The 23,847-nt window shown below is 43.9% G+C and overlaps 1 protein-coding gene across 6 annotated transcripts; it reads right to left on the bottom strand.

Moving 5' to 3' along the window:
• Positions 1–210: 210 nt before the first annotated feature.
• On the bottom strand, positions 211–4,909 carry LOC147428298 (uncharacterized). 6 transcript variants are annotated; one of them, XM_086496584.1, is made up of 3 exons: positions 4,892–4,909; positions 4,714–4,821; positions 211–3,133 (listed from the first exon to the last, which is right to left on the bottom strand). In XM_086496584.1, the coding sequence occupies exons 2-3, from the start codon at positions 4,800–4,802 to the stop codon at positions 547–549; spliced, it is 2,676 nt and encodes an 891-aa protein (XP_086352710.1). In that variant the 5' UTR covers positions 4,803–4,821; positions 4,892–4,909; the 3' UTR covers positions 211–546. The 6 variants fall into 6 exon arrangements, 4 of the variants coding, with proteins under 4 accessions (XP_086352710.1, XP_086352708.1, XP_086352709.1 ...); XM_086496582.1 differs by adding an exon at positions 4,385–4,477 and having other exon boundaries at positions 4,714–4,909; XR_015185966.1 differs by lacking the exon at positions 4,892–4,909 and adding an exon at positions 4,364–4,477 and having other exon boundaries at positions 2,996–3,133; positions 4,714–4,737.
• Between the last annotated feature and the right edge of the window lie 18,938 nt (positions 4,910–23,847).

The raw sequence follows: 23,847 nt of genomic DNA on the forward strand, positions 1-23,847 counted from the left end.
AAAGCCCCATGAAAATGCACAATCAAAAGACTTTTTTTGTCCATATAAAGGCATATGAAGAGGTGATCGAATGTGCTATAATACATATGTATTTTTCATATAACAAATAAAACGATTTAGTAAACGAAGTTGTGTGAACCTTCTTAAACTTGGTAGTCCCAAAGATGCAACACACATTATGTTTCTAAGAATTGAGGTATGCTAGCAATATCCACCTATAACATTCTCACTGTCATTAAACACAAATGATGGAAAGTCAGTTTGTTTACAGTATAGAGCTTTCAAGGCCAGGGCATTATGCCTAGACTCATCTCAATATGTGTGGCACTATGAAGGTGTAATGTATGAGAAAGTTCAGAAGTTAAGAAATTGGATGCATATTGACCAGAGATAATGCCACTGGTCATGTTGGCATGAGTTATGGGCAGCCTTAAGGATATGGCAAACCCACGTCCTCTGCGTAGTGTGTATATGAAACACCGTGTTTATGTATGTGTAAGTGTATGTTAGTACATTGAATGTTGATGCACATTACAGGTACAAGACTTAATGTGTCATATCAAGCTGAGCAAACTCTGCATCTAAGAATTTGGCCATAAATGCCCACAGTCTGTAGACATCCTCAAAGTTGGTGAAGAAACCAAGCGCTGCCGTTACCACCTGAAGCTCTGCTGCGCTTGCGGGGTTCCCCGTTGGAGCTGAGGGCGACAATATACTAACTGAATCTCTGCACACAGAAGTGCTTTGCAAATCAGCACAACCTTCCGGAAATCGAATGTGAGACAGCACACCCATGCCTAGCGAAATATTGTCTCTGTGAGCAAGCTCTTGCACAAGACTTGGCTGAACTAGAGCTCCCGTGCTATCAAACAGATTGAATGCCAAAGATGCACCTCTGTCGTATTTGGCCTTCGGCCCATACAAATGGACCAATGGCACAAATTTGTTTGATACTAAGTGTTGCAGCTTTGTCATTGAAGTGATGAGCCAGTTTGTCAGAAACCTCAGCCTATCATTTGTCTTGTTTAATCCGAGAGAGTCCGCATGGTTTAGACCCCTGCAATATATCTCTGGTTCCCTCCTCCTTCCATGACATGGGTCGCCTCTAATGTCAAACTCACTGCTCCCCTCGTCCTCATCCTCACCCTCATCCTCATCATAAAGTGACGATGAAAATTCAAGCTCCTCATAGTAAGAGGAGCCTTCACTCTGAGTCAAGAAGGGGTTTTCTCTCATGTCACGAGATACCAAGGGCTGTGAATACGCACCTTTATAAGTGGAAGAGTTACCTTGGCCAGCAATCTCATGACTATAATATGTCACGAACTCTCTCTTGGCTAAAGCATTGCAAGAGGAGACTTGCAGGGACCCTGGAGGACGGAGGGGCTCTACATCTGATGAGATGTGAGTCTTGGAAGAAGACTTGCTGTGATGAATTTCTTCCTCTTGTGCCGCAAATCCACTGCTGCTGCCCTTACTGAGGTCATGGCTCTCCCCATCATGGCTATGATCAAGCACTTCTAGGAGGCTCTCTTCCAAGACCGATCTAGGAGTGATAGGGCTCTTAGTCTTTTTGACCTCCAGCATTGTTCCCTCCACAAGGTCCGTATACTCATCACATGTGTGATTCATGGCGCCCGTCGACACCTTCAACGAAACAGATTCCTTCTCTTCATTGATCTCCACTACACATGCACCCATCTTCATCGATATAGCACCCTTCATGGCTGTCTTCCACCGGAAAAAGGTAGAAGCAGGACCAGAGAATGCAACCTCGGCTTGTATGGGCTCTTCCTTCAAGCTTTGCATGCAGAGCTTATGCTTGGCACTCACCGCTTCAGAAAGCGGGTCACGACACTCTCTTCTGCACTGGTTTCTCGGAGAAGAGATGCCTGGTAATGCAATTAACCTCACCATGCCTATGCTCCTTGCAGCTTCTGACTGGTAGAGAATGCTCATGGATGAATTCTTGACAAAGAGGCAGCCAAAGCCTGTCGGATCGGAGCCAAACACTTTGTAAAAGGAGGTAATGATGAAATCTGGCCGAAACAGAGAGAGCCCAAGAGAATCCATGTCTTTTGGCCCAAGAGCTGAAGCGTCTAAAAGCACATGCCATCCATTGTCTTGAGCAAGAGACATCCATTGATAGGAATATTTAGTTCCCGAGACACGAGATTGTACAGGGAAAACAAACATGCCCTTCTGTTCTTTTTTACTCTCCAGCATGCTGCATTTTCCATCATTTGTCATGTTGAAGAACCTCTTCTTCCTCCTCTTCTTTGTCTTGTCTCCCCAAGTTTCCATTAGATCCATGCTCTCCTCACCCATGTTTAGGCTTTTGTCTTCCTCAAGTTTGCCCAATATTTGGGATTTAAGTTGAGCAGACCATACCGAAAGAGACGGAAAATTGAAAGACGCCGTAAAAGCTTTTGCGCCATGGCTTTGAGCAGTCTCTTGAATTGACCTGACAGCCTCGCTCTCATAATCAAACATAGTCAGTAGACTTCTTTGAGCATCAAAAGGGTAGGACTCCCCCAAAAGCTTGAAAGCAGAGCCTTTGCTGGCTGTAAACACCATTCCATACTCTCCTTCCTGAATGTTGAGGAAACGCATGACCCTTCGTCGTATATCGGACTCCACAGTGCCTTCATGGGGCCTATCATGGAGAGCTTGTGGGGAAAGGTCCCCAGGGATCGGGGTTATAGCAAAGGAAGATGAAGAAGAATCAAGCTCTTGTTGAAGCTGTGAGAAAAGGCCATGCCCACTGTAATCCAAGCAAACATGCCCGTCTTCTTGAAGCTCCCCATACTCTTCATCTCGGAGCTCATCAACAACTAGGGTTTCAAGATACCCCGGGTGCATAGCTGTAAACTTGCTAAATTCTTCTTCTTCTGAAGGTAGTCCATCTGTGCATACAATTACCTCCTCTACTGCATAGCTTTGCTCTTGTTCTCTCTTTTGCTTCCTTTTATGTCTTCTTCTTTGTTCAGGTGGCTCTTCGCGCCAGCTTCTCAAGCTTGAAAGGGTGGGGATGCTTAGACTCCGTAATCTTCCAACACAGCCTACCGCATGTCGCCGTGCATTCAACTGTTTCTTCCTCTTCGACAACACATGTAGTCGCAAAAAGAGAGATCTGCAAAAGACGGATCTGCATAAGACACAAAGGAGTGCAAAGGCAAAGGAAGCTCTACTTCATAAGAAATTGCTCAAGATCAAAAGCTGCTCTTTCTCTCCATTCCTCATGCACTGACTTCTATAACGCATTAAATGCATGTGTTTTGTGTCAGTTTGGACAATGTGATGCTACTGACTGAAGGGTTTGTGGCATGTCATGAAGAAACATTCCCCTCTTTAATGCACTCACCTAACCTACAGTACCTTTTACTCCGAAACTACAAGGTGGGTTCAGGACCGTGTGTGTGTGTAAGAGAGAGAGAGAGAGAGAGAGAGAGAGAGAGAGAGAGAGAGAGCATATGGTTAATGCCCTATGCAATTGAAAAACCTGATGATATCCAGCTGAGAGGAGAAGCCCATGCTCTTCTCTGCATCAATTGTGCAATCTACCCTTCAAGTCCATATAAAAAGAGAGGGGAAATGTAGAAAGGGTGGGGGAAAGGCTTAGATCTCTGCTAGAGCATGGTGGTAGGAAGTATCACTATGACTCCTCCCTTTTCAAGTCAATTAGCCTGTACCCACTTTGTGTGTGCATGCGTGTTGTTGTTGCATGATGGTGGTGCAAAAGGAGCCATTTCAAAAAAATTGCATGGAAGAAAAGCTAAGGACCTGCAGGGTTTCCTGCATGTCCTCAAAGCCTGAGGAGCGCTTCACCAAATCCAACAAGAGAGAGAGAGAGAGACAGAGAGGCAGGCAGCCTGTGATAGTCAACATCCATTACCATACACCACACTCTGCCCCATGGAGGATGAAGAGTCCAAAGTTGTGTGTGTGTGTGTGTGTGTGTGTGTGTGTGTGTGTGTTCTAGCAACAGGACCGAGGAGAAACCTAATAGTCAAGACTTTTTTGAATCTGCCTTTCTCTTCTTCCAACAAGGTCTTCTGTGATAATCAGAGGAGACGAGTCACGACAATTCAAATGCAGTGTGTAGGGAATCCGGCTGAGATCGAGACAAAGGCGTCCGACACGGACTCGCAGGCAAAGCCCACAACAGAATTATACTCGTTTTCCCTCAGCCGCACACATGGATCATCCGTCTACTAGACTCATCACACACATTCGCCTCTAGAATGGGGGCAGGGAGTCAGGACGGTGCTCTCTCTCTCTCTCTCTCTCTCTCTCTCTCTCTCTCTCTCTCTCTCTCTCGCTCTCTCTCTCTCTCACACACACACACAGTGCACACACACACCATTTGTAACAGAAGAAGTACCCTTTCCCGCTAAAATGCACACATGGGTCCTCACGAATTCGCCACTCTCGCTTGCGCAATGCATCAATCTCTAGAACGCACCATCGCCGCGACCTATAACCAAAGTCTATGAATTGTACTACACAACGCACGTTGCTCGCTCTCTCTCTCTCTCTCTCTCTCTCTCTCTCTCTCTCTCTCTCTCTCTGCACGCATCAATCTCAAGAACAATCTCAAGGACCACCATAGCCAAGAATACTCTCTCTCTCTCTCTCTCTCTCTCTCTCTCTCTCTCACACACACACACACTGCACAGTGCACACCTAATAACATCGGATTTTGCGACCTACCTGTTTTGGGTGTTTGCAAACCTGCAACCATCGCCAAAAGTTGATTGCGGAATCCCCTGGTGGTGAAAGACAGACCAACTTCGGGACATCCGCAGTTTCCACCATTACCTGCAAACAATATATTCTTTGTAAAGACAAAACATGCGCATCACAGTCATAGCAAATAGCAATTCCCTACAGCGATTGAGATTTTGTCACTAGTCTACAACTTCACAATCACAAGTATTGCTTCTCAATGCTATTAGTCGTAACCTAGGCTAGTGGTTCAAGTGTTTATGTGGATTAGGTCCCTCTCACACACGTCCGCCTGGATGTGTTTGTGATTGAGTTGGTAGAAAGAGATTGGCTGCATCATGTGTCCGCAACTTCAAAATGTCACCAGGCGTAAACCCCTCGATCACCCTCGTCCTGGTGCGGACATCGTCAAAAGAAAATGCGCGAAGACAAACTGTAGGGGGTTATACCATGATGTCTTTGACGGACGTGAAACAGCTGGACTACGCCCATTCGTTGTTACTTTGGTCGAAAATAAAATTATATTAAAAACCACCGTAGTATGTGACAACAACAGCGGCCAAGAGGGTTTTTTTGGTCCATGTCCGTCGCCCATGTCTGACAGGGGCCTTAGTACAGACTATACAGCCCGTGTCAGACTCGTGCAAAATTAAGTGCGGGTTCGGCAACCCTCGTTTTATTAAATCCCATGGGGTCTTTAATGAAGACCTCATCAAGGGATCGACAGCAACCATCTGCACTCGAGAGACCCGGGACGAAATAGGTCGTCCGATTCTATTGAAGCATGTTCCAGTTTTTTTTTTTTGTCCTAGTTTATTTTTGTCTATCAAAGTTCACTTTATATAATTATGTTTACGCCTTGTGGACAACAAAAGCCACACATGCACGTGGTTAAGGCGTTGGGCTCTCACAATGCACACTCGAGTTTGAATCTGGGGGTGACACGCCACGTTGATTTTTCATTGGTCGTGCGATCTCCTCGAGATCCATGCACATTGCTCCTAGTCGTCGGTCTCCATGACAAGGTCTTCATAAAAGACCCTGTGGGCTTTAGTGCTGAGGGTTGCTAAACACCCAGCATTAAATGAAATGGGATCCACGATTGGGAAGTCCATGCACGAAAATCAAGAAAATCACAATCGTAGATGTCGTATTAAAACTAAACCTGGACACGAATTAAACCCCAAAACCCGGACATCACATTTTGGCTCACAATGGCAAAAGTATAAACACGAGGAAAAGTAGAAGATGTGTACGCACGCAAGGTGGTTGGCCCATATGACTTGTAACTTTGGTTGTGAGATGATGGAATCAAAACCCAGGTCGCGGGGAGTGGGGATGCCTTCGTACTGCTTTGATTTTTGCATTGCACGAGTTTACGTCACCTCGAGATTCTACCCGCCAATCTCAACCGTCGATCCCCTCACCGCCCCTCATTTAATGGTTGGTGTTAGTGTCATGGGGTTGCCTTTTTCTAAGGGTACATTCAGACTGCCCAAAGCCATGAGCTCTCGTAGCTACTTTTCCATCTTGTAATCATTCACACTACATATCGATAATGCATAAAGAAACCATGATGGTGATATCAATTATCTGCATTAGACCTTGCAGTTTACCTCAGTGGATGCGATAAGTGTTAGAAAAAAACCAAGGTCCAATGTATTTTGACCAGCTGAAATTGTAAAATCTCGGTTAGATTTTGAGCTTGCCTTTATGAAACCCGCAAATTTACACAAGTTTTAGTGTAATTACCGGCAAAAGATTCAAATTTTGACCTTAAAAAATGAGAGAATTTCAAGTTTGCCCATATTTTCACCAGTTAGGAAAAATATATTTTTCTAGCCTCGGATGTGATATTGCACACAAGCAAAGGATCAATGCATCTCTGTGCATGGTGTCGAAAAGTGCTCGGTCTCTCTTTTGTTCCTAGGGGGGAAGGCCGCCAGTCTCCTCTGTGGGTTCAAAAACTGAACCTCCTTTCTCGAACCAATGAGTTGTTGCCACCTCAACGATGTGCATCTTCTCCTTATGATATATCGGGTAGTATGAACATTATTGGGTTTAGATGAGCTCGTTAGTAGACTAAGGCACTTTTTCCTACCTCCTATCGTGTTGTTCACACAAAATGGATAATGCGAGAAGAAAAGCAAGCAGTAATGAGTAGCCTAGCGGTTGAACTATTGGTTGTAGCCCTAGAAGTGATCTGAGAATAGGACCTTGTCTCCACCATTTTTGTTGAAAAGGTGCCCGGTAGTGTGTATCCTTCGAGGGAAAAAAACTTTAAAAAACACACAATGCATCACATAAAAAACACCTCAAAGCCTTGTTAAATAGTGGACGCTTATTTGCACACATTAGCTTGGTCATGGGTCCTACGGCCCCAAGCGCCCTCACCGTTGAACACAGACCATTTAGGAGTTGTGGAAGCTAGTGCATGTGAGTGTAAGAAGGGGAAGGAGATGGTGGAGAAGAGAGGGAGAGAGAGCAAGCCTTTGGGAAAAACACACACATCTAGAAGGATTTGTGTGTGCTTTTGCATTATGTATATGGGAAAACGTAGAAGGGTTAGTGAGTTAGTGAGTTAGTGATGTGTCCGAGCCACCACATGGTGTTTATCCCAACAATCTCCCACTTAAAGGCCAATGTAGCCATAAGTGGTGACTAAAGCTAGTATATACAACCGTGAAGCATGACACCTTCACCCTTGGTCAAATATGTTTATCCTACACCCATTAACTCAATGCAATGTGCAAACTTCTTTGTAGCTAGGCTCTTCGTAAGAGCATCTGATGGGTTGTCATTAGTGTGGACCTTGACAAGCTCTAAGTGCTTATCCGTTAATGAATCGAGAATGAGATGATACCTCATCTCAATATACGTGTTTTGACTTGGAGTGAAACACGGGATTCATTGTCGAAGCAATGGCACTTTGACTATCATGATGCAAAACTAGGACTTGTTGAATGTCTTAATCTCCCACTAAACATGCCAACCATATAGCTTCCTTGCTGGCATCTGACGATGCAACATACTCAGTCTTTATAGTGAAAGAAGACATACAATCTTGTAGAGATGATCTTCAAGAAATGGCTCTTCCTGCAAATATAAAAATGTAGCCAAACATAGATCTCCTACTATCTCTGCAATCCCCATAATCTGCATCTATGTAACTAGAAATAGATGCATCATTGTTACCAAAGCGTAAACACCTCGCTGTAACCTTCAAATATCAATGTCCAATGCTACTTGCAAGGATTAGTCATATACTGACTAACCACTCCCATTGTAAATGTAATGCATGCCTCATAGCTACCATAGCATACATAAGATTGCCTACATCTGAAGAAGATGGCAAGTTTTCCATTTTTGCTTTCTCAACATCTGACTTGGGAGAGTCTTCCTTGCTAAGTTTTAAATATGCTGGTAGTGAGGTATTTCATTGCCTTCCCCCCTGCATATTGAAACGCTGCAAGACCTTGTGGATATAGGATTCTTGAGATAACTCAAGAATGCTTCTTTTTCTATCCCTCTTGATGTACTTGATTTGCTTCACCCAAATCCTTCATAGAACAGTTTTTGCTCAACATTTGCCTCAATTTGGCAATCTCCGTAGTGGAATTTCCTACAATGAGCATGTCATCTGCATATAGAATGAGAATGACCAAAGACCCATCACTAAGTTTCTTTTGTATACAAATAGTGATCCTCTTGAGTCCTTCTAAAACCCTAGGACCGCATAAAAGAACCAAACTTTTGATACCACTATCTTTACCCCTATTTTAAGCCATAAAGTGCTTTCTTGAGTTTGCATACAAGCTCCTCTTCTGTTAGGTTGTTCAAAACCTTTAGACCGCTTCATGTACATTAGCTGGAGACAGTTGGGACTCACTTTTGGGCCCTGTAAGAAGTGCCATGTCGGCTTAGAGAGAAAATGAAAATGTTAAATCGTGCATTTTATGTGATACTTTTTTGCACCAACAAAAAGCCAAAATGACATTCTTTGGTAGGTAGCCGCCGTCTTTATCATTCTTATCCTTCGTTCTCTTGTCAAGAATCCAACTAACCGTATGACTAATGATTTGAAATGCCAACTTACAAGCATTCCCTCCAGAAACATAATTCACACAAACTCTATCAACTCTGAACTTGAGAATATGGTCTTCCCTCCCAAAACCTGAGATATTTCATGAGTTTCGAGTGTCTGTCTATTTCTCTATCAACTCTAGGAATGGACAACGCTAAACACAAATTTGAACTTGCAATCCTCAGCCCCTTCATCTTTAACAGTTACCTAAAGAAAGAACACACATCATCTTCATGTTGATGTATTGCAAGAGTACGCACCGTTGCAGAAACGTAAGAGGGAGTCTTTCTTATCTCAATAGGAGAAAGAACTTAGAAGGACAAACAAGGAACATCATTTGGATTTCTGGACCGATGGGTCTATTTACCAAAGGATCCTACGACAAATGCACCACCTTCCTTTGCTAATATCACTAACCTCTTACATTTCACAGGCGATGGCAAGGATGGTTTATTGGGATACACTGAACATTTGGAAATGAGAGGATTAAATGCGGAAAGGCAAAGAAACTTCCTGGCGATGGAGAACATGCAGCGGAAGAAACTTAATGAAGCATGCTCTCAAAAGATTTCATCAAACAAAGAGACAATCCAAGGCCTTGAGAAAAAGATCACAAGTTTGGGAGAGAAAGACACCGTGCTTGGTAGTCGAAACACAAAACGAGATCTGTGCAACATTGAGAACATGAAGATTGGTAGTGGTGGCCTGAAAAAACAAATACGAGCTTTAAGGTAACTCGAAGTTTGTTTCTACTTTTGTATCTTCAATGTGCTTCACTAAGAAATGGATACACTTTCCTATATGTGATCATAACGCATGGTGCTTTTTTGGCAGGTCTTTACTGCATCCAAACTTGAACGGTGCAGGCTTCAATGCCGGAGTGCATTATAGCCGTCTAGTTTCAAAAGAAGTAGTCGAAGAGATGATAACTCAGAAAAAATTTCATAAGTTGAAAGGGAGGCTCCTTACCTCCTTCATGAACGAGAATCAGTTGGAACCAATGGAAGTGCAAGCACTACTTGATGAAAGTAGCATCTTGCAGATGGGATACAGGGCACTCTTCAAAGCATTAGCTAAAAAGTCTCAAAATAAACTATAGAGAGGATCATTGCTACCAAAGCCATCACATGTAAAGGCTGCTCGCATGCACGTAAACGATGAGGTGTTTGAGAAACTTGGGTCACCATTCCATATTGAAGCAACGTTCTTAGGCAAGGGCGTCAGAGAGGTACAGTTTAACGAGCACAACAACCTCTTCGTTGATCTTGAAGCATTGCAAAGGTATGCAATTCACTTCTTTGACATCAGTCGAGAGGAGTGCGGTGGGGTTCTCAAGTTTGTTTTGAAGCTCGACGAGTGCGAGGTCCTGAAGAACAAGAAGTTGGAGAGATTCACCATTACCCTCATGAACAGAGCTCTGGATCCATCAATAACAAAAGAGGATCTAGGATACTTCAGCGTGCAATCCGAAAACAACATTCTAACTCTAGGATCATTTCAGGTATACTTCGTTCACTCTATAATAACAAAAATATTGATTATTTGGTTGTTGATTTTGTGTTTTCGTTTTTCACTGCAGGTTGATAAGGAAAATTTTGAAATCCTCGATTGAGTTTTTAGTCAAACCCAAATTCCTTCTATCATCAGTGAACAAAGAAACGGAGCCGTTCTTTCAGTGGAAGGATTTGGTGACTATACATTGGAATGGCACATGGCAGGTGACTTAAAGACTCTTAAGTGTATGTACAACATAATACACGGAGCAGCTATGGAAAATCCATGCTTATATTGCATGGTTGATGCACAATCTCTTGAGAGTGTGCAATGGAATAGAGCTACCAACAGACATCTTCAAGATGAAACTTTTAGGCCAGTGCTTGATATTCCTCTGAGTAGAGTTCACGTCTGTACACCATGCACTCTGTCGAATAATTGAAAAGGTGATTCATTTGTACATATGTTTTGCATGGACATTAAAGCAAGAGAGTGAGTCGAAAAGAGTGATCAAAGTATTAGAGGGGGTGCTCTCAGACATTGGTTTGCATGGAGCCAATGTCAAAATCGAAGAGGACCCGAAGATGTCTCAAAGTCGTTACAAGGTATTTAGGAAAGTGTCGATAGGCGGCGTGAAGGCAAGAAGGTTTCTTGGGTTTAGCCTCAAAGATTCAGATAGAGAAGAAAGGAGAAACATGTTCAACAAATGGAAACAGTTACATAAAGTGGTTAAAGACAATGCACCATGGGGCAATCCAGAATCACAAGGCGAACGTATGGAAATCACTAGATAAAATTTTCCATTACGTGGAGCAGCATTCTTGGGACCAAAGTAAGCTCACATCATTTCAAGCAGCCTTGCTGGATTGGAAGAAGGCTTACCTTACAGGGTGGGGTGGGCAACATATCACACATTACATGGTGGGTTAACATTCTACGTATACAAAACAAAATTTTAAATTGTACTCTACTGACCATTTTGCAGCATATACTATTCAACCATGGTCCATATTTTACCAAGACATACGGCTCACTATCAATATAGTCCACACAAGGCATGGACAAAACCCACTACATGGCAAGAACAGGTTATTTTAAGCACACTAGACATGGGGGAGGAAAGGATAAGGCTAATAGCCTATTAGAGTTACACCAATGGACTTATAGATGACTAATTCATAGAGCAAGGCAAAAGGAGGTTCTTAAGAGTTCGGAAATTACACGGTCTTTACAACACATCCACAAAGAGAAGAAACAGATGGCTTGGGGAAATTGAAATGCAGGGGAGAGCCATGCGAGGTGGAGACAGTCACGAGTCAGGAGCGGGAGAAGATGGACCTGAACCCGTCGTTTTTATCCTCTTTGATGCACCTCCTTCTTCCTCACTTTGTACCTCTTCAATGTGCAAGCTCTGTAGACGAGCTCGTTCCTCTGTTGATGGCAGCAGCCCCACGGGCATCAGGCGTCTTCTTTCCCTCAGAAACAACCGCTTGTTGTATGGATCTAAGATCTCTGGGTCTTCAACCCCTACAGCAAGAGCTTGAGCTGTGTAGGACATGAAATAGGGGGCTTTGAGTGCTTGGCACCCATACCCAATGCCAAAGACGCGTAGAGAAAACTGTTTCTCAATCAGAATTAGTCTTTCTGCGTTTAGTGGGAGGGGGTGCCCACCACACAATCTTGTAATAACTTTCATTGTAACAGTGGGAACTTTGCATTGTCCTCGAAGTATTCCTTGTGGTATATTATGATCTACAAAAAAATAGTAATGAATTTATGGGCCGTAAGTGAGATGAGTACAATTGCCAAGTACTTGCATTGTTTCTACAAACCTTTTTGTGGTTGAAATGCCTGATGTAGTGAGACAACACCGCATCCTTTCCTTGGACTCCATTGACAAGCCCTTGCCGTGAACCTCCCGCTCTTCTAAGGAAACTATCGTCATACACTAGCACTCGTCAACAAAAAAATTGATCATGATATTTTATCACTAGGCCATCTCCAATACCATCTGAATGCATGACAAAAATTACCATCTGATTCTCGTCCATTCCCAGCATCAACCTTCCCCACAAGTGAATAGACTGACTACTCATTACCTGAGCTCTGGGTGCCACGGGCCTACCAATGTTTTCCAAGCCGAGTTGTTTTATTGTCAATTGAAACTACTCATCTGTTGGCAAATTGGCCTCTCCGGACTTTGCTTCATTGAATGTATCTTTGATCAGTTACCACCCTAAAGTAAACTATGAGTCGCGGACAGCTGTGTCAGCAATAAGATGTTGGTCCACTCCATCATCATCAATAAATCCTAAGTCTACCTCACAAAAATTTGCAATTTCATCTAGGCAAAGCTGGGAGCGCAATTCAGAGGCAAAGTCACTTCCTTATATTGGGAGTTCTTGCTTGCACCCTATTGCTGCATCCGCAAGAGAAGTAAGAGTTAAGCCGGCATCAAATGTTTCTTTTAAAACCTCTACCCGCTCTTCTTCTAGGTCAAACTACACCTCCACATCCTCTACCTCTTCCTCCGGTGCCAATGGACAACTACCGAAAGTTGTTGAGACTGGGAAGTCTCTGACTCATCATCCGTCTACAAGTATAAGTAATAGACAAACCTGTGGTAGAATTCCACTAAGAGACAATTTTTGAAGTGCTTATACACCTGTCTTGTACAAGCAGTGCATTGGAGGCACACTTTTCTAGACAGTGATTCAGTCTCCTTGAAGCACTCTTGTCAGGGTCAAGGTCGGTTGGGTGCACATATCTCATGCCATCAACTGTCATGGAATGGTCACAAATGACTGCCTCATACTGTTGAAAATGGGTTTGTAGGTACTCAAATGAGCAATCTATAATCCTCTGTATAGAAAACTCTGCATTAAACATTCCTGATAGTTCTGGTGCATGGTGATGAGCACGGGTGTTGTATAAGAACGTGAATAGTTTTTCTTCACATGTATCCTCGTCCACAACGTCTGTCTCCAGGACTATGATCCCCATGACTGAAAGAAAAAGCAAGCCAAAACTACTATTCAAAATTGGTATGTATTTGGTGTCATAACCAAGCGAATATTGAGCCTCGAGTACCCCTCAACGTCTCTATTCGCTTGGTTCTGTCCCGTGCGCTAATTTCATAATAGGTGACGTCACTTGAGTTAGAACCAGGCAAATAGGGGCCCCAAGAATCTCCAAAGGGCCCTATTCACTTGGTTCTGACTCAAGTAGAATTTCCACTGTACTCACAACGTATGTCTCGAGGATGCGATCCCCCATGACTGAAAGAAAAAGCAAGCCAAAACTACTATTCAAAATTTGGCCTGTATTTGGTGTCATAACCAAGCGAATATTGAGCCTCGAGTATCCCTCAAGGTCTCTATTCGCTTGGTTCTCTCCCGTGTGCTAATGTCATAATAGGTCACGTCACTTGAGTTAGAACCAGGCGAATAGGGCCCCCAAGAATCTCCGAAGGGCCCTATTCGCTTGGTTCTGACCCAAGTTGAATTTTTATTGTAGCCACAACATCTGTCTCCAGGATGCGGTCCCCCATGACTGAAAGAAAAGGCAAGCCAAAACTACTATTCAAAATTTGGCATGTATTTGGTGTCATAACCAAGCGAATATTGAGCCTCGAGTATCCCTTAAGGTCTCCATTTGCTTGGTTCTGTCCCGTGCGCTAGTGTCATAATAGGTGACGTCACTTGAGTCAGAACTAGGCGAATAGGGGCCCCAAGAATCTCCGAAGGGCCCTATTCTCTTTGTTCTAACCCAAGCATTCAGAACAGGTGGATTAGAATAGAGCATTTAATGTTATCAGTGATAGATATATAGGCCTACTCACTCACTATGCCCAAACTTAGGCACGGTCACATAAGGAGTAATTATTCCAACCATGCGGTGCGAGACTTCTAATCTTACCCTAACCACCACTCTTTGGCCCTTGGAGTGTTGTTCCCATTATGCTCTAACCCCGTAACACAGTGGCTTCGATGCGCACACAATTAACAGCACACAGGAAGGGGAGAGAGGGGGAGAAAGAACCTGTCTCTGCAATATCCAATGGCACCGAGTTGGATGGTGATGTCGCAGGCCGCTGAGAGCAAGAACCAGAAGGTGGCGATGGCGACGCGATAGCAAAGGACGCAAACCATTGGAGGTTGCTCAACGTAGGATCACGAGAGGTGGCCAAGTGGAAGAGCGCAGAAAAGGCAAAGACAACGGCGATCTGTTTGTTCTACTTGAGATGGAGATGGCGGCTGCAAGGGCGATCGGCGTCTGACTCTAAGCGCAGGATCACGAGAGGTGGCCAAGGGGAAGAGCGCAGAAAAGGCAAAGGCAATGGTGATCTGTTTGTTCTACTTGGTGATGGAGATGGCGGCTGCAAGGGCGATCGACGTCTCACTCTAAATGGTCACTCAAAAAAGGCAAGTGGGTTGTGCTCACAAGGATAACCAGTAATAAATGGTCTCAGATTCCCATGCAGTACGATTTACCAACCACAATCTTGGGTGTAATCATACGCATAAGTGAAGTTGTCACCCTCGCCGAGGTAAGCATTCTAAGTTTAGAGGTAGTACCCCCGCCAAACATTTTAACTATACCCTCGCCCTAGACGAGCGCTCTTCTGCCTCTTTTCGCATCCTCTACTGCCCATCATTTTAACTCTACCCCCGTCGATGCTACGCGGTAAGCAAACCATCTCTTTTGTGCTCCCAACCCTTTGTGCGCATCTCCTCTTACTCTCTAGTACTCCTCCTTTTTGCACATCCTCTTCTGACTCCTGTTCTGCAGTGCTTTAGTGACGCGGAACTCTACACACAGTGAAGAGGTATGCTACTACACTTTTGTGCACTTGTATTTTGTGTAGTCAGTACCAAGCGAATAAGGGAAGGTAAACCCTGTTTGTTTCACCTGTTCGCTTGGTACTGACCGTCGTATTTATTAATTATGTTTGCTATTACACTTTTTTGAGGTCAGTACCAAGCGAATAAGGGAAGGAAAACTTTGTTCGATGCACCTGTTCTTTCACTTGGTACTGACCTCGGAAAATATAAATTATGTTTGCTATTACACTTTTCTGAGGTTAGTACTAAGCAAATTAGGGGAAGGTAAACCCTATTTGTTACACCTGTTTTTTTTATACCAAATACACGTTTTGAATTTATAAGGGAGAAGCAAAATTACAACTTAACACCCATGTAGGGGTTTTTGAGTTAGAAAACACTAGAGACAGGCGCAAAGGCCAAGTTTCAAACTTTACAAAAAGTGGTCTACTAATTTTCGGGGGATACAACTGGCAATAAACAGTTAGAAGTTAATCCTTTTCCTTCACAGCCAGTCTATCTCTTCCTGAAGCTTATTGGCAAAGTTTAGGGCTTCCTCATATTTACTGGCTAGCTCAAGCACTTCATCCTTCATCTCCTGTACCCAATTATAGATAACATCTAGAGAGCCATTCACAACGAGCAATCCCTGCATGTCTTCAGCCCTTCTTACTTCTAGAGAGTCTTTGAGGATTGAGACTTTGTGCCTGTAGATCCTCATTTGTTCCAGCTTGAGGTTAGCATCCTGCACATAACATCCAACAAATAAGATCTTCAAAATAGGAGCTTGAAAATTGGAAACAAAAAGGAAAGTATTTCTGAGCTTCCAAGGGTTGGAACTAAGGGGGAAAGGATGGGGGTGTTTGTTTGGCAGTTGAGGCAGACAAAATTACCAACGGCTTACCTTGAGGATTGACTCCCGTGTTAACAACAGCCACTCCCCACACTACAAGAGGTTGTGTGCTCTTGTGACGCTGTTAGCGACGGAAATACACTGGGTTTTTATAACCCCCGGCGTCGCTAAAACCGTCGCTACGAGAGCGTCGCTATATGCGTCGCTATAAGCGTCGCTATATAGAGACGCTCATAGCGACGCTCATAGCGACGGTTATAGCGACGTTTACACTGAAGACTATAGCGACGCTACAGAGCCATAAATAGCGACGGTTATAGCGACGCCCGAGAGAATTTCTTTTTGGTGGCAAGGCATTGAATGCCCTGCCACCCATCAACCATATTGTACTTGATTCACTTTTTTAAAAAAGTGCAAGGGTAGATAATAGACCCAAAATAGTCACGCACAAGACGCATTGTTTGCAAAATTGACAATTGTACACATCATAGGCAAAATGAATTGATTGGCAAATGTAATAATGACAATTGTACAACATCATAGGCATAAAGAATTGATTGGCAAAAGGAACTGCGGTGACAAATGTAATAATATACATGGTTCAAAAAGACGTATAAAATCCGTCTCATGATACATAAGCTATGAGAAACCCTAAACTAATGCTATCTAGCTACGGCTAAACTGACGTCGTCTAGTCAGACGTCTCATCGCGTCCAAGCGGCGTATCTGTCGGATTCTGCAAAAAAAGACAATAAGACAGCTTTCAGTAAGTATAAACATATAACGACATTTATAAAACAATACAAAAAATAAAAAAGAGTAAACCCTAATACTAACCATGCCGCCGTGAGAACTGAGAATGTCCATCAGGGCGTTTAAGCCCTTCCTGCCTGCGTACTCGCGCTCGTACGGTGTGGGATCACGTCCTGTCATCGACCACTGTCAAAACATACAAAGATTTCATTATGTTAGAATTAAAAAACTCATAAACCCTAAACTATCGAACATAAAGAGAAATGTGAAAACACTTACAAAATCAGCCTCAAATGATGCCCATCCACCGCTCCCCAAGTGGTGCGAGCTCCCAGCCTCTACTCGCGCTCTGGCTGCATCCTTTTGTTGCTTCCACTTGTCGGGATTCTCGCGCGCTGCTTTCTTCACATTCTTCCAATCTTCTTTGGCCAGCTAATTTGGCCTGTTCCACCCATTCTTGATTGCTTTTTGCACTTCGGAACGCTTGTGTTTGCAGTATTTGCGCATTCGAATCTTCATCAGGTCTTCATTGAAGCGCTGATCCCGTGTTGGAACGGGAAACTCATCATGAAGTATGCTGATGACTCTATTTTTTAAATCACTTGGTACTTCACTCCATTTGTTTAGTATGTAGTGTCTAAACAGCTGAGAGCAAAGACCACGCATGCGCGAGATCACCTTCTTGTTGTCATCATCCATGATGATGCCGCCGCTGAAGTCGATGGAGTAAGACAAGCCCTCTGGCCGGTGACGCGTGAACCTGGGTGTCCCGGCAGGGGTCTCTAGCGGCGTGTCGATGGGGGTACGGACGTCAGGTGTCTCCACCGGCGTCTGGGCCCCGAAGCGAGGAGTGTCGAGAGGGGTGGCTATTGGCGGAGTAGGTAGACGTATGTAGCTTCTAGGAACACTCAGCCGTGCAAAACCTGGCGTAGATGGCGATGCTGTGGCTGGTGTGGGGGCGGGCAAAGAAGGGGAGGGTAAAGAGCCTCGTCGAACACGAGGCGGTGTGGAGGCATCGGTGGCGGAATCCCCACAACAACCGCCACCGCCACCACTAGAGCGCCGGTGTCTAGACGAGTGTGAAGCTCGTCTCGTCGACGCCGAAGCTTCAGAGCGCGCCGAATGCTCTGAAAGAGAGGGAGATGCGGATGGAGTAGGAACGCGCGATGATGCGCCAGAGCGATGACGCTCCACGTACCATTGTCTCTGCTGCGGTGACAAAGAAGAAAGAAACTCCTCATCATCCATACCTGCATTAAACACACGAATATTTAAACTTAATATTGAATGAATAGAGTAGACAATGACGCAAAGACCATTAAATACAATGACGTAATGACGCATATAAATACAATGACGCAATGAATTGAGTGATAGAAGAGGCAAGTCGAAAACTCAGAATTTTCAATCAAAAGATGTGAGCGCGAGTAGAAAAGAGCGTTATACACCATGGAAGGTACTTAGAGAGCCAGAGCTTTTACAACACGGAGCAAAATTGTTCAAATACAATATTTGTGGCTTTAAGAGATCTCTCTCTCATCCTCGCATAACTCAGCATAACTTCCTATATCTATATAGAGCTCTCCGTTTAAACACATATCCTCTGTTTCATTTTGTAGCTCCTCTGCATGCACCCCATATAGAGTAGTAGCATCTTAATGCTCGTCTGGCACCACCGCATCAGCTTCTGATTGAGCATCTTCTCTGATCTCCTCCATTAATGCCGTTGTGATTGGCACATGGTAGCCTTCATACGTCCTTGCACTACGAGGGGCTACCTCTATGACATACCACCAGTTTGATGTAGACTTTGTAGGATGAAATATTACCTGCCAGAGCCACATAACTTACATGAGAGCTTTCAAGCACATAACTTGTAAAAGGGGGATGTTAACTATTTACATACTTACTTGTTCACAATGCTCGGGTAGTACGAAAGTGTCTCTTAGGTCAGTCCATTTCTTAGTAGAATCCACCTCAAGAAAACCAGACTCTCCTCTACGCACAGTAGCGTTGCGACCCTCCATGATTATCTTGAACCATTGCACGTCGAACAAGTCGACAAAAAATCCTCTGTAATCGATCCTCAAAATCTCTTGCAACGTGCCGAAGTAAGTGAGTTCCGCCACCACAGGATCTGCATCAGAGGAACGTCGTCGACTAGACTGTTCAAATTTTGCCATGATTCCATAATCTTGAGTAAAACGCTTTTTGTCGATTCGTTCCACCCTAAAATGTCGACCTTTACACCATGCTGCTGTGTATGACTTATACTACAACAAACAAAGATTATGAGTGGCCGTTCAAACGTTTAGAAATAAAGTCACTAGCTAGTCGTACATTGCAAACTTACCTTGGTCGCGCAACCCCGAGAGTACTCCCACTCTTCCTCAGTCACTTTGTCACCGCATTGTTGTGCGCTTTTCAATTGGTTGTGCAACCATCTTAAGCTCATGAAGGTTGGTAGGCTCTCCAGAACCGCTGGATAGTGCATCGGTGGTCGTCTTCCCCGTCTCCACTCAATTCGTGCCCTTTGTCGCTCTTGCTTTGCATCCTCATATTGTGAAATCCACTTTTGCATCACTAGATTGTGAAGCATGCAAAATCGGTTGATTTTAGCCTCTAGATCTTCCGTCATCTTCTTCTCAACACCGAGATTGCACATGACAATCCCAGATATGCGCTCATCATCTATGGTTTGCCATAGCGTGTCCCGGGATTTATCAAATCCGTCTAGCCACTCTCCAATGTACACTAGGGACTTTGATACCAACCAACCTTCTGCCATGCTACCCTCCGGACGTGCCTTTTGACGCACATATCCCTTAAGCGTTTTCATGAAACGTTCTAAGAAGAACATCCATCTGGAATGAATTGTGCCAGCTATTTCCACCTCATCAACTATGTGAACAAGAAGATGCACCTGAATGGTTAGCATTGTAGTAGGAAAATGTTTCTCAAACATGCACACAAACTCCGCAGCATTTAGTTTGGCGAATGGTATGGAGTCTACGTTGATCTCCTTTTGTGAGATCCATTGCACCAGCTTTGCAAGTTTGTAGATTGTGTTACGGATGTCGAGAGACAAACATCCCTCAATGGCAACCGGTAAAATAAACTGTAAAGTATGTGCAGCAATGATATTAAAGTCCACATTTTATGCAATGATATTAAAGTCCACTATGAACGTACCTGACACATTTTATGCCAATCGTGTGACTTCAAACCGGTAAGCTTTCCTTCTTTAGTAAAACACGTTCGGAGCGAGTGCATTACGCCAGTGGGGGTCCGCAAAGATCGAATGGTCTCTTTTACTTTGCGTTCTTGGGCTCCTGTGAAAATCCATGGTGCTTTGGGGAGTTTTATCGATCCATCAGACGCTGTTTGCGGCCAATATTGCTCCATACGATCCACATTTCTAAGGTCAACTCTGGCTCCCAAAGTATCTTTCTTGCCGGTCAGATGGTCCCATAGTAGATTACCCACATTCTTGAATATGTGCATTGGATCGAGCAAGTGATTGATCATGAGTCGGGGCCAGTATGGTAACTCGTACCATAGAGATAGTCTCTTCATCCCTGGAGGCAATCCGTCATCACACATCTCCTTCTGCTCTAACCATGCTTGTGCAGACATCCTTGGTGGCTCTCTTCCCAAAAAGCCGTCGCGTAACACATGATTCTCTGGAAGATACGCTTGATGACCTTCGTAGATTTGCTTCGTCAGTGAGGGTGCCCTACGTGCATTCAGTCTAGGTCCACATGTGACACATGCTCTGTATCCGCTTGTTTGAAGCCCTGCATGTTTACACATGATAATAGATCAACTATGGGAAAAAACAAGATTTACAGTGTCTGAGTGAGGAGTGTCAAAAGATCACCTGAGCATTCTGTTAGCCCGGGATAGTCATGCATGGTCCACATTAGAATGCCTCTGATCAAAGCATTCCGTCGTCCTGTGTGTCGGCTCATATCCACCACCTCTATGCCAATCCACAATTGTTGTAGCTATTCCAATAGTGGACGAAGATACACCATATTCCCCACTTTATATCGCCCTAGCACAATCAAGCTTAGCCATAGGTGCCCCTTCTTCATAGTCAACCACGGGGGAATGTTGTAGTTGACGATGACAACGGGCCATACACTGTAAGATGTTGATCTTTGACCAAATGGATTTACGCCATCCATAGCCAGGCCTAAGCGCAAATTTCGAGCTTCCCTGGCAAAATCCGACTATGTTCCATCTATATGTTTCCACGCTACGCAATCTGCAGGAATTCGTAGCACACCATCCAAAGATTTATTCTCCTCATGCCATGATGCTAGGGCGGCCATGGACTTACATTCGAAGAAATGCTTGATGCGAGGAAGCAGAGGGAAATGTCGCAAAACCTTTTGTGGAATTTTTGTCCCGTGGAGATCTACTCGATATCTTTCAGAATCACATTTCGGACACTTCTCCATGTCTATGTATTCCCCTCTGAAAAGAATGCAGTCATTAGGACAAGCGTGGATAGAATTGTAATCCATCCCCAAGTTTCGCAAAATCTTTCTTGCTTCATCTCGGGAATCTCGCATCACATTGTCAGCTGGTAGTATGTGCTCTTTCAGCAATCTACACAACATAAAAATATGATACAGTCGTGTAAAAATCTATCAGATCATTATACATTTAGAGTTTTATTAAAGTAAACTAATTGTAATAGATCACCTGAAAAGCGTTGTGACGCTAGTGTCACTCCATCCAAACTTTGCCTGCATGTTGAGAAGAACCAGGAGTGCTTTCAATCTAGACATACGTGCTCCATTATACAATGGCGTATCGGCTTCACTTTTCATATCATCATAGATAAGCCTTTCTGAATCCATGATCATCTCGATCATTTCATCAATCTCGGGCTCAAACATTGCCTCGTTGGGAATGTGCTCTGCATGATCATCCCCCGAGCTGTCAGAGGCTACATCTTGTGGCCTCACATATGCTGCTTGACCAAAGCGCCTGCGAACACGTCTATTGGGTTGCAAGATTGCTGCTTGTTGGCCAGCGTCAGAGTCCAACGAGTTATAATTTGCAACAACTCGATCTATAATAGATGGATCGAACTCGCCAAATTCGTGAACGTGCTGCAAAGAAACACGTCTTGTCCATCGCACAGCATGCTTGCATTGATTACAAGGACATAAGACCCTCATTGAGAGATAGGTGTTTCGGTTGGACGGTCCCACATCCTCGTCACTACTCATAATGAGGATAAAAAACTTATAACCTGGACAACAAATCTAATATTCTATTGGCATTCTTCATCTTATCTCTCTCTCTCTCTCTCTCTCTCTCTCTCTCTCTCTCTCTCTCTCTCTCTCTACCTCACATTCTCTAGTCATGTCCAATCCCCGCACACCTCAGTCTAGAGGTGCACGGAGATCAGAACCACTGGGTTATAATATCGTCTTTATTGGTCAATACCTATATTTGTGGGTACAAGAAATCTACACACCCACGTCTACATGATACTGCATGTAGTGGACAAAACCCCTTTGCCTCTTCTCTAGCTGTAGCACTTCACAGCATCTTAACATCTTTTCACAGTAGATCTTTTCACTGTTCGTCTAACTCTAAATCCTAAACCGTAAGTAATTCTTGCGTGGACTTTGAAGTTGTTGTTGAATGACTAGAGGTTGTCTAGATGGTCATTGTGTCGGGGATGTAGTGACTCCCCCTGAAGATCCACCTTCTTCCCTATCTTCTGAAGACATTTCACCAGTACTTTTGGATCGACGGAGCCCACCATGAGTGAAGGCAGCAATACCCTATATTCCATTGAGGGCTTTCTTCACCCGCTTCATGCAGGCATCGTAGTCTATGGAGACCTAAATCTAATCTAATATAACGTAAATCTAAATCTAGCGTAAATAAACGTAAATCTAGTTAAAAATAAACCTAAATCTAATTTAATGTAAGTCTACATATAACCTAATCTTTAACGTCTTTTAAGATAGTTTCCTACGACGTTATAACTCTCTTCTTCTTGTGTGTGTGCACGTGTGTGGATGTGTGTGCCAATAAAAAGAGATAAATGGTATAACCTTTCTATCACCCATGCCAAGTATGATAGATTGATTATGCCATTTCCTTCTTGAATAATAGGTCTTGAGTTCAACTCCTCGTCGGCTAGATCTTTAGGTCTTTTAATTTTAATTAGTTTCCTACGACGTTAAATTAGTTTCTCTCTCTTTCTCTCTCAATGTGTGTGCGTTTTTTTGGATCGTATGCATGTTTTCTCTCTCTTTTCCTCTCTCAATGTGTGCGTTTTTTGTTTATGCATGTTCTCTCTCTCTCTTTTCCTCTCTCAATGCGTGCGTTTTTTGTTTATGCATGCTCTCTCTCTCTTTTCCTCTCTCAATGTGTGTGTGCATTCTTTGTTTATGTATGTGTGTGTGCGTTTTTGTTTATGTTTGTACTCTCTCTCTCTCTCTCTCTCTCTCTCTCTCTCTCTCTCTCTCTCTCTCTCTCGCTCACTATGTGTGTGTGTGTATGTGTGTGTGTGTGAGAGAGAGAGAGAGAGAGGGAGAGAGAAAGAGGGGAAGGGAACATGAGAATGAGGAGAGGGAAGGAGCATACCTGGCTCTCCTTCCTCTCCTCGTGTGTGTGTGTGTGTGTGTGTGTGGAGAAGAAAAAGAGAGAGAGAGAGAGAGAGAGAGAGAGAGGGAGAGCGTTACCTGCTCCTTGCTTGAGGGTGCCGAAAAACTCAGATCTGAGATCTGAGTTTTTGGGCACGCTCGGTTATTTTTTTAAGCCCAGCCGGCGTCGCTATGAGCGTCGCAAATTAACAAAGAAATTTGCGACGCTCATAGCGACGCCCGGAATTTTTTTTTTGAGCGTCGCTGTGTGAGCGTCGCTAATATGAATAGCCTCTTGTAGTGCCAGCTGTGTCGGTGGAGAACGCTAAGGGTACCATCGGGGGAGGACCAAGGGGGAACCTCATGAGGAGGGCCCGTATGCGGTCCTGTTGGAGCTGCGGGAGTGTTCCTTGGAAAGGCATCACCACTTTTCCAAGCTTTCTGTAGGTGCTCTGTGAAACCTTGAGGGAGGTTCTGAAAAAACTGTTGGTT

This window comes from Adiantum capillus-veneris, chromosome 23 (assembly GCF_014529385.1).
Source record: "Adiantum capillus-veneris isolate H3 chromosome 23, ASM1452938v2, whole genome shotgun sequence".
Lineage (NCBI taxonomy): Eukaryota > Viridiplantae > Streptophyta > Polypodiopsida > Polypodiales > Pteridaceae > Adiantum > Adiantum capillus-veneris.